This window comes from Typha latifolia, chromosome 6 (genome assembly GCF_019914945.1).
Source record: "Typha latifolia isolate L0001 chromosome 6, TyphaL0001v2, whole genome shotgun sequence".
NCBI classification, from domain to species: domain Eukaryota; kingdom Viridiplantae; phylum Streptophyta; class Magnoliopsida; order Poales; family Typhaceae; genus Typha; species Typha latifolia.
Genome location: NC_133091.1, coordinates 5,439,146 through 5,457,239, shown reverse-complemented (window position 1 = coordinate 5,457,239; position 18,094 = coordinate 5,439,146). Strand labels below are relative to the sequence as shown.

Here is an 18,094-nt window from a genome sequence, read left to right as displayed (position 1 = left end):
ACAAATAATATATAACACATCATTAGTAACAATATCAATATTTACTATTTAAATAAGAAAACTAAAAATTGTAAATCATTCAAAATATATATACAGGTAAATGGCTATCTGATATCTATATTTGGGATTTCTTTTAGAGTTAATTACGCTGACACCCCTGTACTATACTCGGTTTTTACAAAGACCTCCTAAATTTTTTTAGATTACAATGTCTCTATGAACTTTAGAAAAATTTTATTGTCACCCTTCTGTTAGTGTGCTGTGAGAAAAATTAGGTGAGTCCATATTTTCTCATGCCTTTATTATATATTTCAATCAAATTAATAAAAATTAAATACAGTTTTATTTTAAAAACTTTAATTAAATTAGGATAACTAAATTAGTACAACTAATTAATAACTAAATTAGATTTAAATACAGCTTACCCTCTTCCCCTTCTGTCGTCTTCACCCTCCTTGCCACCCTCTTCTTCTGTCCGATCCGAGTCCATCGGACATGACAGGGAGGGATGCGCAAATCTCGAGGGAATGACGATGGGGAGGACAGAGGAGAAGGAGAGGAGCAGTAACGATGGGGGAGGAGGGAGGGAATGACATGGGGGAGGAGGGAGGAGAGGAGAGGAAGAAGGTTAAGTTGAGGGCAATTATATAATTTACTTTTTAAATCTGTTTTTATTTAAAACTAATAATATGATATATTTATTAAGGGTATAATAATCATTAGCTGTATTCTGTCAATTCGAGTTGAAATTAATCTGACCCATTTTCACCCATAAACTTACTACTTTTGAGAATAACTCTCCAACCTACTTGTGCATCGCACTTTTCTACAAAGAAGCATTTATTTTCCCAAGCACTTCCTCTCATATACCAATAGTATTGATCTAACCTTCAGAGGAATGTTTAACAATTTCACTTTTGCTAGGTAGAATGTCCTAGTCAGGACAACATTGTGTAAGAAAATATCTTTTCTTTGAAAAATAAGTTTAGTAAGCAATCTATAGCTAAGATTCGAACCAAAAATACTCGTACAACATAAGCATATTTTTAAGTTACAAAGGATACATATGACACAGTGACATTAGTAAAGATGATTGAGAAATATACAGCGAATAGCCAGTATCAAGCCTAGTGCAAACCATTTATGATATGCTTATGATGTCATACAAGCACTTGATAAGTCACAGAAACAAAAATGGCAGAGAACGGTTATGCAGTTTAAATCCTTAACTCCAAGATACTAATCCAAAACTGCCCTCCTTCCCTCTTCTCTCCCTCATAAAGATCACGGAAAGAAGTGGGAGAGAATATAAAGAGAATCTCCCAATTATTGGATACCCATACAAGTATCACCAAATGATCTCAGGAAGGACAATGAATTAATATATAGGAAATAAGCTGAAGGCAATTGGGATAGTGATACATTTTGGTAAAATTCAAAATTTGTGAGCTGGAAGAGAAAAAGAAAATCTGATCATAAATAATCCACTAGCTCCAGGAGGTAACCAATGTGGTGGATCACAAATTGAAGATCTGAACTGGCCAACTGTGTTTCTGGCCTGTGGAGCTGATCCCTGTGGTCTCCATAGATACATCTATGCTACGATGTTCAGATGACCTGGCGATGCTGATGCGTGACCTTATAGTCGTTGCAGGGCACTCCTCTGACCCAATAGCTGCAGATGAATTTGTGATGGATTTAGCTGCTGTCATGGCAATCGGCTCTTTGAAGGTGAAGATAGTCTGAGACCAGTGAGTTTTGGGAGAATAGGGAGATGTGGATAGGAGAGCCGGTGTCTCCTTGCAGAATCGGCTTGTGAAGCCCGTTTCGAACCAAAGGACAATGCCGTAGCACCAGGTTACTCCAGATGGTGCATATGCTGAATCAACCATGTGTTCGGATTTCAGTTTAAGATCAAAGGTCGAGGTGAAATCCATCTCATCTTGCTTCATCGACACAAGATCAAAGAACTGCAGTAAGAAGAAAACAAGGAGAAAATGGTTAAGTCATGCTTAATAGTAAGTCACTAACATGACAACAAACTGTAGGAACAGAAATCTTCATATTGATGAACATGTTAAATATCTATACCTCCAAGAAACTAATTCTTCTAAAATTTTTAAAATATATCAAATTCGCACTTGAATAAGAGAGGAAGCCTGAGATATTAATAGAAACTTAAGTTGTTTTAAGTAAGCCACATGTACCGTTGCAGACAGTGTTTTGAAAATCGGAAAAGGCGGCCGCCATGGCGGGGCGGTGCACCAGCCGCCCCGCCATTCGGTATGGCGCTCGCATAAGGTGGGCTGCCGCCTTGGCGAGTCGCCTGAGCGCCAAAAGGCGCTAGGTGGGCCGTTCACCCGATAAGGCGAAATGGCAGTTCGGCCCGCCAACCAGCCTTATCGGGTTACAAATGGGTATAGGGTCGGGTTATTATCCATTAAGATAACTAACTCATTAACCTTAATATAAAAACTCTCTTCTCTCTCTCTCTCTCTCTCTCTCTTTCTCTCGCTGCTCTCCTCTCCCGAGTCTCGGCAGAGAAATTAGAAACCCTAAGGCGGCTAGTGGCATTGTGCAGCAACAACAAGAAGCGAACGAGTTAGCAGGGAGCGAGAATGGACGGCGAGAAGCGAAAGAGGTACGATCCTCTTTCCCTCTCTCTTTCACTCTCTCCCTCTCTCACACTCTCTCTCTCTCTCTCCCCCTCTCTCTCTCTCTCTCACTCCCCCCTTTACAGTCTCACTCTCTCAATTGAGCAAATCGAATGTCCTTTTCTTTAAATCTGTTTTAATCAGTTAATCAGTTAGACAAAATGACAAGTTAAAAGTTGACTAAATTATCTGTTGGAGAAGAAATGCTTATAAAGTTGTAAATTAGTAATTATTTATTAATCACTTAATCCGTTGAAATGTTTTAATCTGTTAAATGTTAATCACTTAGTAATTAGTCTATCAGTTTGTTTATCAGTAATTACTGTATGTAATGTATATTATATATATATATATTTTTTTTTATTTTTTTATATTAAAAATACTAAACCGCCTTGTCACCCGCCTTGTCGCCCGCCTTCCGCCTAGGCGCTAGGCGGTGGGGTGACCGCCCGCCACCCGCGGCCGCCTTTCAAAACATTGGTTGCAGATGATAATAGCATCTTCAAAACCACATAAAGAACACTAAAAAGAAAATTGATCCAAAAAGTATTCTCCAATATTAGATCGGTCATAAAATCTGAAGGTGTCCCTAATGAACTTGCTGACCAAAGAAATTCTGGTTCTCAGTCCCATGAGGGCTAAATGGTCTGCACGATTCTGCTTAACTGCAAGCTGTAACAGGCATTGTAAAGATCCATACAAACACCCTTGCCATGAAGTACGAGACTAGGCAGTTAAAATGGTTGATGACATGGCAGAACTTACATTGAGATGAATAAAAAGCACAAAATTAGCATAGCAGCAAGGTACACTAATAATTAATGCAATTTTAGAGGCCTAAAGTGGAGCCGCATAAAAAGTTTGAAAGCTCGTAGCTCAACAAGAAATGCATAGCCAGAAGGCGCCAAATCAGTTAGCTTCAATAGTTCAACCAAATAGTTTGGCATGCTAATAGCAGTAAATATTACAGAACTAAACAAATCTGGTTCTTTTTAACTTAGAGATGAACACAGACCCTTGAATCAAATGTTCTCACCTTTTATCCTCATATAGGCTAATCCTACGTGAAAAACCTAGACATATGTATCTAAACTCTAAGCAATGATATCAACTCTTTGCTTGAATAAATGCAGAATAAATATTAAGAAGTAAAATAAAGATGAATGCCAAGATTTTTATGTGGAAAAATCTAAACGGGAAAAAATTACGGATCCAAACTCGGATCAAAATCAATCACTAAACTTATAGTAGTTACAAGACTGACTTACAAAACAACTTGTCAATCTCCATGACTTTATTTTCCTCAATCTTGATCGCTAGAGCCCGCAGTTCACTGCTTCCCATAATTGATCTCCAATCTCAGTAACCCTCGAGATTAATCCTCCGTCTAGATAACCTTTAAGATAAAAGCTTGGTACATTATAAAAAAGACGGACCCTTAAACCTATAATAAAAATACTGTGCTTTCTATTCTTCATTGCAACTTTCCTCCTAGTGTTTAGGCTTTTTGTCAATTTATGTCAAAAAAAGGGAGAGTGATCGAGTTTAGGGGGAGTACAGAGTTTAGTTTAGGGAGAGTTGCATTGCATTTGCTTTATTTGCTTTATTATGTTAACTGTGCTGAATGCTTAGATATTATATGTCAATTGTGTGATTTGCTTAGATGCTAATTGAAATTTAGATCCTATGTGTTTACTATTTACAGTTTTGTATAATCTTACCTCATATTACTATCTATCTATAAACACTTTACTTCAAATTATTTTCACTTGATCTTGAATTGGTATGTTTTTTGTTGTAGACTTGAAGTGTTACATTTTTTAGACTTGTTGAATACTCATTTAGGACTATTTGTAATTTTTGTAAAACTAGATATTTTGTCACAAATTGCCAAAGGAGGAGATTGTTAGGTTTTTATTGTTGAAAATTGTGTACAAAATAATCTGAGTGCTTTTATTCATGTACATGAGCATTTATATAAGTTTTGAAAATATTCGGATTGAAGAATTTCAAGATTGAGAGGAGAAAAGTTACTGCGTTCGCATCGCGTTCGAACGCAGGTTCAGGCGTTCGCAAATACATAAAACGCGTTTAGGCTGTTCGAATGCGGGTTTAGGCGTTTGCAAATACAAAGAATGGTTATTCGTTGTTCGAACGCACCCTGCATACATCCACACATACAGAAAAGTGTATTTGCGCGTTCCAACTCAACCTGTGAAAATCAAGTTTAAATCCACGTTCGAACGCACTTGAGCCGCGTTCAAACGCACATGAGAACTAGTCAGCGCGTTCGAACGCACTCGGATCGCGTTCAAACGCACCCACGTAATATGCAAAATTCTAGAGTTATGTGAGTCTTGATACGACTTGGATTTGATCTTATCTTGTTAACTTATATAAGGATTGAGATACCCTTACTCTAGTAAGGTTGGTGATTGCTTTTGATAAGGAGTTCTTGAGGTTATAACGTTCTTTTACCAACAAGGTCCGTCTCTTCTACAACGCACCAAATTTTCGTCTCAAGGGTCATCTAGACGGAGAATCAATTTCGAGGGTTACTGAGATTGAAAATTAATCACGGGAACCAGTGAATCACGAGCTCTGGCGATTAAGATTAAGGAAAACAAAATCATGGGGATCAACGGATTGTTTTGTAAGTCAATCTTGTAATTACTACAAATTTAGTGATTGGTTTTGATCCGAGTTTGGATCCGTAGTTTTTTCCTGTTTAGGTTTTTCCACGTAAAAATCTTGGCGTTTATCTTTGCTTTACTTTTTAATATTTATTCTCCATTTATCAAAGCAAATAGTTGATATCATTACCTAGGATTTAGATATATATGCGTATCTAAGTTTTTTTCAATTAGTATCAGAGTAGGCCTTACTTATAGAGAGATCAACTAAGCATGGATTTTTATAAGGATGGACAATCTTCTATTAAACCTCCTATTCTTGATGAATCAAAACTATGGATATTGAAAAACTAAGATGAGAGTCTACATGAAGTCTATAGATGAGCGAGTGTGGATAGCCATTGTGAACAGTTAGAGTGCACCGATGTAATTGGTGAATGATTAACCTATTGAGAAACCTCTCGAGTCTTGGGATAGGTCGGATTATGAAAAAGTTGGCTAGAATAGTAAGGCAATTAATGTTATTTTCAGTTGTGTTTCCTCGGATGAATTTAGAAAAATATCTACTTATGAGATAGCTAAAGATGCTTGAATGATCTTAGAAACTACTCATTAACGAACCGTAGTTGTTAAGCTTTCAAGATTGAATACTAGTTTTGAACAATTAGTAGATAATCTACAAATTTTTGAGTCCACTCATTCTAAACCTAGCAAGTCCAAAGGTATATAGCCTTAGCAACTATCGAACAAATTTTAGAGGAGTCGGATGATGACGGCATATTAGATGTTGAGATGTTGGGTATGTTTATCAAAAAGTTTAATAAATTTTTTAAGAAGCCAAATAAGTTCAATGCTGAGAAACTTAAGAAAAACAACACTTTTAAGAAAAAGAAGAATCATGTGAATTCAAATGTTGGGGTGGGTAACAATAATGTTAAACAGAAAAACAAAAATTATGATAGTAAAGTTCAATGTTTTGAATATTCTAGTTTTAGACACATTGCACAAAAATGTCCTAATCGGCATAAGAAGAACGGTAAAACTATGATGGTCACTTGGGATGACTCAAATGAATCGGATAATGATTTTGAGAAAGACCAAGAGAATTATGTAGCTTTCATCTCCTCTCCTTTTCATACTGACTTTGTTATTGATTATAATATACAGCTGAACATGAAGTCTTATCACATGAAGAAGAATCTGAGATACAGAAGTTATATAATAATTTGTACCTAGAGTCATTCAAACTCAAGAAAAGTAACATAATACTATTTCAGAGACTCAAGGTAATTGAACCAAAAAGAAATCAATTTATAAAAAAGTACAAAAGAACGTATCAAAATGCTCACTCAACAACTCGTTGAAGCTAAAGATAAGATAAAGACTGCTGAAGTTGAACTAGAGCGATTGCTGAAGGAGGTGGCGTTTCTAAAAGAAGAACAAACTTGACGAGATTTTAAATGTTCATATTTCTGGAAAAGACAAGTATGGAATTAGATACACCGGTAATTCAAATAATAAAAATACTGTCTTTGCTTCTACATGTCTTCAAAAGAAAGAAAACTTGACACCATCAATTGTACCTTCAAAGCAAACCTGGATGAACATCTCAAAATCGAAATCGAATCAACGAGATGATGAATCTTCAACGGCACCAAAGTTAAACATAAAACACACTTCTCAACAAAAGGTAAATAGAAAAAAGTTTGTTCCCACTTGCTTTCATTGTGGCATTCCAGGGCATATTATGCTTAATTATAAATTATTACAAAAACTTAGGAGTGCTTTCATTTATGGGTTGAAAATTAAAAAAATTTGGATTAGGAAATAAGACATTTTGACACCTCTTCGGAGTGCTTTCATTGAGTGATCCCTTAGTGGGATATGCTAACTAGGGGGATTTTGATTGCTTATTGATATTGCTTAACTATATACTTTTGAGCCTGCTCTGATACCAATTGAAAAAATATAGACACGCATATATATTTAAATCCTAGCCAATGATATCAATCATTAGCTTGAATAAATGCATAATAAATATTAAAAAGTAAAGCAAAGATGAGCGCCAAGATTTTTACGTGGAAAAACCCAAATGAGAAAAAAATTACGGATCCAAACTCGAATCAAAACTAATCACTAAACTTGTGGCAGTTACAAGACTAACTTACAAAACAACTCGTCGATCCCCACGACTTTGTTTTTCTTAATCTTGATCGCTAAAGCCCACTATTCACTGCTTCCTATGATTAATCTTCAATCTCAGTAACCCTTGAAACTGATCCTCCGCCTAAATGACTGTTAAGTTGAAAGCTTGGTGCGTTGTAGAAGAGACGGACTTTTTTGGTAGAAAAATGTTGTAGCCTCAAAAACTCCTTATCAAAAGCAATCACTAACCTCACTAGAGTTAGGACATCCCAACCATTATATAGGTTAATATGATAAGATCAAATCCAAATCATATCGGGGCTCACGTAACTCCAGAATTTTGTATATTATGTGGGTGCATTTGAACGCGGTCCGAGTGCATTCGAATGCACTAACTTGTTCTCAGGTGTGTTCGAACGCGGCCTAGTGCGTCTGAATGCGTTGACTTGATTTTCACAGGTTGAGTTTGAACGCGCAAATACACTTCTTTGTACTGTGAATGTGCTGTGAACGTATGCAGAATGCGTTCGAACGGCCCATGAGTGCATTCGAACAGCCAATACGCGTTCTCTATATTTGCAAACACCTGAACCCGCGTTCGAACGGCCTTAACGCATTCTCTGTATTTGTGAACGCCTAAACCTGCGTTCAAACGCGGTCTGGGTGCATTCGAACGCGGTGCGAACGTAGTGACTTTTCTCCTCTTGATCTTGAAAATTTTCAATCTGAATACTTTCAAAACTTATATAAATGCTCATGTACATGAATAAAAGCACTTAGATTATTTTGTGCATAATTGCCAACACTAAAAACTTAACACTACGTTTAAAGGAACTTGCAAGAGGGTTGTCACTGTTGCACAAAATTAACTGAAAAACAAGATATCAAAGAACTTTACAGACAAGAAATGCCTTAAAATTATCATGAAATCCCTTGCCAATCATCTCGGTTTAGCTAAGAATTCAGCTTGAACTCTAGAAGATTAAAGTCAGGTTTGCTACTTATAAAATGTGCCAATTCTATTCATCTTTGAGGCCTTCTTTAGCCAATGCCATCTTCTTAGAAAAGGACTTAATTATGATGATCACTATGATAATGATAATGGCCACAAAAAGAGAATGATTAATAGGAAAGAAGCTTGCTTCATGAAGCATAATCAGCAACAGAAATTCCATGTTGCAAAAGTAAAATACTTACATGAAGCATAGCAGACTCCGTCACGATATCTTGACTATTCAATACATCTACAATAGGAGCACAAGATGCATCCTCTACAACTTCTTTGCCAATGCAAGACATATCAAAGCCATAGACATTTTCCCAAAATGGTAAGCTGGTTCCACCTCTTCCAAAACCAGCACCAAACTGAAAGAGCATTTGAGGAAAATGTTAGCCTAGAGAAGTTGGGATCGGATAAATTCAAGTAAGCAAGCTAAGGCCTTACAATGGTTGCAGTATCCGGAAGAATAGCTCCACCAGGTTTCAGGAAATGATCACGTGCATATAGAACTGAATTAAGCATAGATTCATATAGCAGGCAATAACCCATCCACTCACTCACTAGCACATCAACGCTATGAGGTGGAACCTGAACATGTTTGTCTAGATCTTCAACCATACAGTGGACCACACTAACCACATTTTTGGAATCTGGTTGTTCACATCTCATGCCCCAATCAGCCAATAGGCCATTATCTTTTGCAACCTGTATATATACAATCAGTTGAAATAGTTAACAAAACTGAATAAAATGAGGCCACTTGCTAGATATACGACTCATTACTTGAGTCGCCACACTAGCCATCTTTGCACTTGCTTCAACGGCAATCACTCTAGATGCCCCAGCTTGAGCTGCAAAAAGACTACAAAAGAAAGAGAGAATGAGCATTAGCAGATATAGTTGAAAAGATGTGCATAAATATTAAGGTTAAAGTTTATACAATGCCTATTAAGGTTGGATAATGTCAATAAGCTCAGTGTGCTGTGATATTTTCTGATGTACTGTGATTGGTCTATCAATTTAAACCTAATCCTAATAATATCAGGGGCCCACCATGGTGGTTAAAAAATATGAGAATTTAGGTCATGCTCCTAGAAATGGACATATGCTAGCTTTTAGGATTTCCTGAAATTGCAAGTAGGCTACCGCAGTACAAAGCTGGCTGGCTCTACCAATCCTTTCTAGTGTATTTCCATTCTGTCTACCACAGTACAACCCTTTAAATGAACCTGTTATTTTTAAGAAAGAGATGGAATAATAGGCAAACCAAGAAACTTCATATAAATGGTAAGAGTTGCTCCAAGAAGCTTAGTGCAAAAAAGGAAAAGCAATCACATAAAACAAAGTCACCTGTTAGTAACAATTAAGGTGAATATTCAATTTCTCCACTTGCCGACTAGTTCAGCATCTAAATTTCTTCTAGATTTACCTCCATAAATTAAAATAACCTAAATTCCAATCTCTAATCTAGGCCCATCAATTGTTACTCTCTTCATTGGAGAGAAACACAAGACTAAGTTCAAAAGGAAGTCTTCATTAAGTCATTTCATGCTGCATGATCAATCGGTCATAATACAAATGGGGAGAATTGGATGAATTTGGAATTCCACATGGAAGGAAGATATTGTCAATGACCATGAACCTATCTAATTACGAGATAATTAACCTAGACTCCTTTGCAACATATAACATCAATAAACTGATTGGAAGAGAGTAAAAGGTACTATTTTTGGAGATAATGGAACTTGATAGTTGATAATTGCTTTGCAAATGTATCATGATTTTAGGTTGAGTGCCATGCTTAGTAATCCATGAACAGGCTACAGTATGTCTATTGGAGGTGTTGGCTGCTTTCAGTTCCTAGTATATTGATGTCAGGACTAGCAGTAGCTATCAATGAAGAAACTATTGCTCTCCAATAAAAGTTATGATAACTATTCATATCCGAGAGGAATAGCTTATTGCCAAAATTTAGCTCTTGCATGAACTTATTTGACCTAAAATAAGAGAGCATCCTAAAGTAATCACTAATTACAGTAGAAGATGGCAACATTCTTATTTATCCTCCTTTATGGTCATAGGATTCTATTTAATAATACCTTGTCCAGCTAGTTATTTTTTATCGTCTTGACTCTCCTAGCTAGGACTTTTAATTTGGCATTACCACCATTACATAAGCATTATCTCTATGATATCTATAGTTCACAATTAGCACTATTTAGCTCAATTGCCTCTATTATTATGCATGCTTAGATTTTATTTTGAAATCAAAACCATATGACAAGAACTATACATGGATTACATCCTTATACCATACAGCTAATTCTGATATTTTATGTGCATCTACAGTTATATCAACTTGTTAGAATGGTATATAGCATTATATTTTGTTGCTGTACTTCAGTTACAATTTGATGTACAGAAGTTCATAATTCTTCCTATTGCTTATTATATTAAGAAAATCTTGTTAAGAGTTAATACTTTCAATCAGCTTTTTTGCAAAAAAAGGCATACTTAAACCCAAAAGATATAATGTCATAAACTAATTATCAAGTAACCAATTTCTATGTGTTATGAAAGACAGCTATGAGTGTTGTTCTCTTCTTCACATTTTTCTCTGGGATATATTAGACTTCTACTCCTAGTTGCAGCCTTTGCTAGAATAGCAGATGGCGAAAGGAGAGTAAGTCCCAATTATGTTGCTGCTAGAGGCAAAAGGATCTATCAGAGAAGTGTTCCAGACTTTGGTGAGTTACTATATTTAGACAAACATTCAATAAACAATCCAAGGAGTAATCAAGATGTAGTAAGTCACTTAGCTAGGAGAAAATGAAAATATAGCATCTGCCAAGCTACCTTAGGATCCCTGTGCCACAACCAACATCCAGTACAGTCGCTTGATCCATGAGAGTGGGATTACTCAAAAGGGCACATCTATAAGTATCTGTCCTAACCTGAAAAATTTTACAAACACAAGGGAAATTTTAGGCAGCATATAGTTACATATAATCTCAATTACATTTAGTTACTATGTGAAGTAGATATTTTGTGAGGTTGCATACCTTGTCGCTGAGCATCTCTCTGTGGATACCAAAGGAACCATAGGCCCCAAAATAGTTATCATTCACACTCTTGATTTCCCTAGCAGCAACAATACCTCGAGACACTCTTAGTTGCTCATTCTTGTTTTTCTGATGAAAGGATCCACTACTCTTGTCAAGAGAAATGCCATTGGCCACCATTCTCTCAATTTCTAAACAGCATCCCTTTTGCCCAATTTCAGTTTGAGCATCAAGCTCACCATTACTGCAAAGTTCAGCTAAATCTTCACTGCTTATAAGTTCTCTCATTACTTCTTTATCCATTGATGTAGTACAATCATCCTCATCTTCATCACAAGCAAAACTATGCAAAAGTGAGTCATCCTCCATATAAGGTTTTAGGTATGAATCATCCTCCCAGCGAACCTTCCCATCCATCTCACAACTATTTGCTACATGAAAGTGATTTTGAAGATCACCATTGCATTGAAAGCTTCGTCTGCAAACCCAGCACTTGTTTTCCGCCACCTAGCAACCAGAAAAAGAGAGTTCAAACCCATAGATGTCATAATCCTCCATTTCTAAACTCTCCTTAAGTTTTGCCAGCCGAATTTCAAAATATTAAAAATCCATCTTTTGGTATATAAGCATTATCTGTTACTATAAGATCAAACACAAATTGCAGAATAATAGAAATTTTCAAGACTAAATAGCATAAAACAGTAAAAGTTGTTGGATTATTTTAATACCAATTTATGGGAATAAAATGAAAAAGAGAAACGAAAATACAACCCAGCTTCAAATGTACTGCTATGCTTCAAAGATATCATACTTAGGAAACATAATACTAGAAAGAAGAAGACAAAAGCAATTTTTTTCTATTTCTGAAATGTTTATACAAAGAGGTAACAATGGAAGTACTCAAAGAAGTAACTTAAGGAATTACTCAGGATAAAATGTGAGACTACTAGAAACAATTTATCCACCCGTTCACTAAAAGTAACTCCATAACTATTATTTTCATTATACCACCGGGTATATGGAGTATGCGTACTAGCATATCACACGGAATAGAACAGATACTAAACCACAATTTATTGTAGGAAGCAATCAGATTCAAAAATCAAAATAAGACCCACAAATTTTTACACCAACTGGCTAGCAAAATACCTGGGACCTGATATAGTTGATGAGCTTGATCGAACCATAGAAATCCAACGCGAAATTCCGAACGACGCCATGGAAATCGAACGAGTGATCCAGACAGCAGTGCTTGAAAAGCGCCAAGGTGGAATCGAACCGAGAGGTGCAGAACAAGCAAAGGAAATCCAATACGGAATCCTCCTCTTCCGATTGCCACTCGTCCCATCCTTCAATCTGCTCTTCTTCTTCCTCTTCCTCTTCCTCCTCGTCTATTTTTACTTCTTTTGCGAATCTTTCGCTCTCGATGAGTTCGTTTGCCATTACGGGTTTGTTGGGAGGCTGCCTGCTAAAACCCCAGAGGAAAAACCCTAAACAGATTAGAAGAAGGATGAGACTTTGAGCCCGGGAGAGGTTTGTTTTCTATGCCAACGGGTGTAACCAGATTGGATTCGGTCGGATAGAACGGATTTAACTTCATTGGATTCGGATCCGGATCCGGATCCGGATCGGATATTTTGTCATTTGTTATCTCCACATCTCATTTAATCATTTTCCCATACTCACTTTTTTTCTAAATTTATTTTGAACCACGAGGGTGGTACCGTTCACTTGTAAAATAAGAATAAGTTTATTCTAAAATCAGCTTTCTTATTTGATATAGTAATTAAACAATATCTTACTTTATTCTAGTATAGTAATTTATTATTTTTTCTCATCTTATTCCATACAACTTTTAAAAAATAATATAATAATAACCCACAATAGAGTAAGTCTGTAATTTTAATAAAAAATAATATTATTTCAGAAAAATATTATTTACTACTATTTTAAGATATAGTCAAGGGTATTTTTATCATTGGATTTAAAACATCATCAATTCCTAATACAATTACCTTATTTTAATACCAACTTTATATCACATCAAAAATAATTACTACACCTTATACTAGTATTGAACTAAATATTACAATAGCTTATACTAGTATTAGCCCTCTTATTAAAAATTAGAATACTTATGTTTATTCCATCTTTATTCTACAAATGAACTGGGGCTTACAAATGCTTTTTTCTGGAAGAACTGGGGACTAACCTAATTAATATCATTAAAAAAATAAATTAAAGCTTAACAATATATATATATATATATATATTAAAGTAGTAAAAATAAAAAACAAAGTTGCAGCAAAGCTTTGGTCGGATAAAAGCAACTCCATTTAGACCCAAAAAAAATATTCGGCCAAAATGCAAATCATATAAGCATGTTAATCTCCCACTGAAAGATATTTGTTCACATTCCTTTCATATTAACCACCAAGTTAGAGATATTAAAGAATCTCAAAATATAGACAAGAACATAAAGTTTCCTCCAATGATCAAGCATCGACGGTTGTTTGAAATCGAATTATGCAGCACCGGCAAATTGGTGAATAATATCTTTATGGAAGCAATAATCAAGGAAAATGTGTTGACATGATTCTATAGTAGCATAGTAAACAGTAACTCGGAAGTACTTTGAAGAGAGAATCTCTTGTGTTCAATTTATTAGATGTTTGAACTAGATCTAAACCGATCTAGACATAAGAAATTTATAAGAATTTTTGTTGTGCTAACCTCACAGGTTACATGCCTTGCTTGCTCGTTTGCTTTGCTGACTTTGATCTTATTATAGCTATGACGGTCCGAAGATCGTTGGCTCTAATATCAAATGTTACGAACCGACATGTCCGATTCGTAGCGGTTGAGATTCAGGTCTGTACGGAATTTAAGATCCATGAGTGGAGGCACGGATTCCTAGGTATAGGATGGAGGTGATGATGGATTGGAGGCCGAGTAGTTGATAAAGATGGCTCGGTATTAGATGATGGTGGTGGTGGCTTGCGGATGCAGATGCAATAGATAGTTGAAGGCTATGATTGGCCTACAATTGTGATAGAGGATAAAAATAAAAACTGTACGGGAGGTAGAGACGGTTAAGATAACGAGACAAAGGGAGAAAAGTATATCTGCCCTACGGGACTAGGGGGATCAGCAGAAGAGGAATATTAGAAGTCAGACGAGACCGTGCCAACGCAAGAGGTGGTGCTAGTTGGTAAAGGAGGAGGGAGATGTAAAGGCCAGCGGCCTAGTTGAAAGAGATGCCAAGGCAAAAGCCAATTAATCTTTCATTCTAAGTATGCCTAAGATACAAGCCATAAGACCCTATTTATAAAGATTAAATCAAAAGGTTATAAACAAATTTAACTAAACTAGTCTTCCTTATCTTCTCGATTTAATCATTCATTTCGCCGCAGATAGATTCTGAATCTAGAGAAGTCGTGAATATTAAAGTTGTAGATCAGGAGGTTGGCGATCTTATCCAACTGGTTTAATATTATTTGGACGTCTTTAGAATATCCTGCGAAAATTCGCTTATTTAGTTATTTCTTTGTAAAATTTGTATCATCTACCTTTGAAAATTTCACATAAAAATAAAATAAAAAACTCAAAAGAATAACAATAAGCACCACATTGTAGTTGAATGGAGCTAATTAACACAATTTTACATTGCTATTAAGTACAGTAATGCATCACTTTTCGGACTACATAGGAATTTTGGTTCGCTCTTTTCATCCACAAACATTATACTGAGTTATTATTAGAGGAAAAAATAAGTCGCACTTTTCAATGATTTTTAAAATAAAATATAACTTTTGAACCAATTATGTTACGAACCAGATCTGGATTGATCTGGACGTAAGAAAATTGTAAAAATTTATATTGAGTTAGCATTAGAAGTTAGGGTTCTTATGAATCTAATTTCATTAGAATTCGACGTCTAGATGAAAAGGTATTAATTAAATAGTAGAGCAAGATCAAATAGGGTAGAATAGTAATTAACTGATGTTGAGGTGGTCGTCAGAGGATGGCGAATGGCCAAAGGTGGTGGTGGACGACCGTAAATTAGGGTGGCTGCTGGTGGAGGAAGATGGTTAAGATTTGAAAGATCGGAATACTTCTATGGCTGTGATCTACTTCTAGAAAGATAAATACAATCTAATAGCTACGGTAAAAGATAAGGACGAAAATATTAACTTGACTAAACTCATATTCATTCCATGATAATTATCAACACATGTCCACTCCTATTTATAAGAGTAAAAATCTTTATCGGATCGAATCCACATACAAATTATCTAATTTATTTGAAATTTAAAATAATAAGATAAAACTAATTAACTAACTTGACTCGACTTAACCCATATGGTCGGATCGTAACAATCCACCATGCGTCTGATACCTTGTCCTCAAGATGACTAGTATGCGAGATGGATCTTCTGATTTACGTTGTGCTCATAGGCCAACGAGTATGCATGCAGATATGACTCAATCTGATAGCGCAGGCCCACCTGTTTGTTCCACTAGTTGTCCTCAAGCTCCAAGTCATGCTCATGGCTTCCCAATTGGTTCGCACAAGTTGATCAAACAGGATCGCAAAAATTTAGCATGCCTTGAGATATGCACACTTCATCTCTCCCACTTAATACACAAAAACCTAACCCTAGGGCTAAAATTGGATTTTGGCCTAGGGGCATTACTATGGGCTGCTTGGGCATTGACGACAGCTTGGCAAGGTTGTGGGCCATCGGCAGTTTGACCTCCAAGTGGTCCTTGTAGTGGCGAAGCAGCGACAAACGACGGTGGCTGCAACAGCGGCTGCGACACCTCGCCAACAAGTGCCCCGACCCTCAGCGGCTACGATTGGTGGTAGTAGTCCCACTACCGTGGAGCCCCCACGACGGTGAGGCCTACGGAAGCCACCGCGATGTGGCTTCGCTTGAGCAATATCGTTGTGAGTGTGGCCGTCGGGTTCGGCCATGCAGTGGTTGCCGACAGTTGCATTGGCCACCACAGTCTTGTAGTCGGCCAGTGGAAGCCGATCATGGCCGCTGGTGGTCATTGGAATGCTGGACCTATGGCTACCTATTGCAGTTTTTCTCTAGCGAGTAGGATCATTGACGGAGCTCTTTCGACCTTCTACTGCCGTTGCTGCCAACCTGGCTCAAGTGCAGGGGGTCCTGTGGAAGGTATTGGACGTGGCGGAGAGGGCCAAGAGAGGCTGGATGGTCGTCAGTGGGAAGCTAGGGTTTTCGGCCCTAGCTCCCACTGCGATTGGGGAAGACGACTCAGGGAGCTATCTCTGTCGGCTGCTCCGGCATCGCTGCGGTGGCAGGCTCGGCCTACGAGGATGGAAGGCGCTCCTCCTCAATCGGATGAGAGGTTTTAGCCAATGGTTGGGTCTCCACTCCACCTCCCTCATAGTTTGAAGTTGATGGTCGTGGTTGGGCTACTTTCACTGTGGTCGGCGATGCTAGTGACGCTGGGTAGTGGAGGGCCCTAGTAGGGCCTCTACCAAGGCTTGGATCGAGTCCTTGATGGCGATTTGGATCTCCTTCGAGTTCTTTTTTGGCTTGGCTAAAAATTCTTTGAAAAATGCTTTTGCCCACATTGGCAGCTCATCATCAATAGTTGCTGGTAGTGGAGGGGGCGCCGGAGAAACTCTCACAGGAACAGAGATGAGTTCCCGATCTTTCATAGTCATTCCTTTCTCATTTGTCTTGGATCACATGATAACCATTGTCTAAGGAATGTCGACTCTGATACCAATATTACGTACCAGATCTTAAATAATTTAGATATAAGAAAATTATAAAAATTTATATAGAAGTAGCCTCAGAAGTTACGGTTCTAATGGATCTAGTTTTACAAGAATTCGATGTCCGAATGAAAGATATTAATTAAATAGGAACAAGGTCAAATAGGGCAGAACGGTAATTAACTGACGTTGCGTCGGTCGTTAGAGGATGGCGGATGACCAAAGGTGGTGGATGGCTATAAGGTAGGGTGGCTGCTGGTGGAGGAAGAAGGCTAGGGTTCAAAAAATCAAAATACTTCTACGGTTATGATCTTCTCCTAGAAAGATAAAGACGATCTAATGATTATGGTAAAAAATAAGGACGAAAATTTTAACTTGGCTAAACTTATATGTTGATTTTATCTTAAAAAATTTCTTTCAATGGAAAGCCATGTATCCTAAGCCCACAAGCCTTCTTACGTTCAAAAGTTATGTTAGAAGATTTTTTTTTTGTGTAATATATTTGGATTTATATCCTTCTTTGATTGAATTTCTTTGAGTAAATTCTTTAAAAGATTGCACATATCATCTCAAGCTTCTGCACAAAATTACACATATGCTTCTTATGATTAAATTTTGGATAATTAAATTTAGGCAGCAAATTGCTATTATCACTTTCATCATTATTATCTCTTGCATGAGAAGATTCAACCCTATCAGTACCAAAATCACTCTCATTGTCCTCATTGTTATTATTCTCTTCTTGTTGCCATCATATTCATTTTCATCTTTAGATGTAGACATAGACATAAACATATGCATTTTCATCTTACTACCATATTATTTTATCACTAGGGGTGGCAATC

General features: G+C 36.9%; 1 protein-coding gene across 1 annotated transcript; it reads right to left on the bottom strand.

Annotated features, from left to right (window-relative positions):
* Nucleotides 1-1,103: 1,103 nt before the first annotated feature.
* Nucleotides 1,104-13,022, bottom strand: LOC140791482 (probable protein arginine N-methyltransferase 3). The gene is made up of 7 exons (XM_073142076.1): nt 12,644-13,022; nt 11,495-12,001; nt 11,289-11,386; nt 9,216-9,294; nt 8,877-9,137; nt 8,630-8,797; nt 1,104-1,970 (listed from the first exon to the last, which is right to left on the bottom strand). Exons 1-7 carry the CDS (start codon nt 12,935-12,937, stop codon nt 1,518-1,520), a joined length of 1,860 nt encoding a protein of 619 aa, XP_072998177.1. The 5' UTR covers nt 12,938-13,022; the 3' UTR covers nt 1,104-1,517.
* Between the last annotated feature and the right edge of the window lie 5,072 nt (nt 13,023-18,094).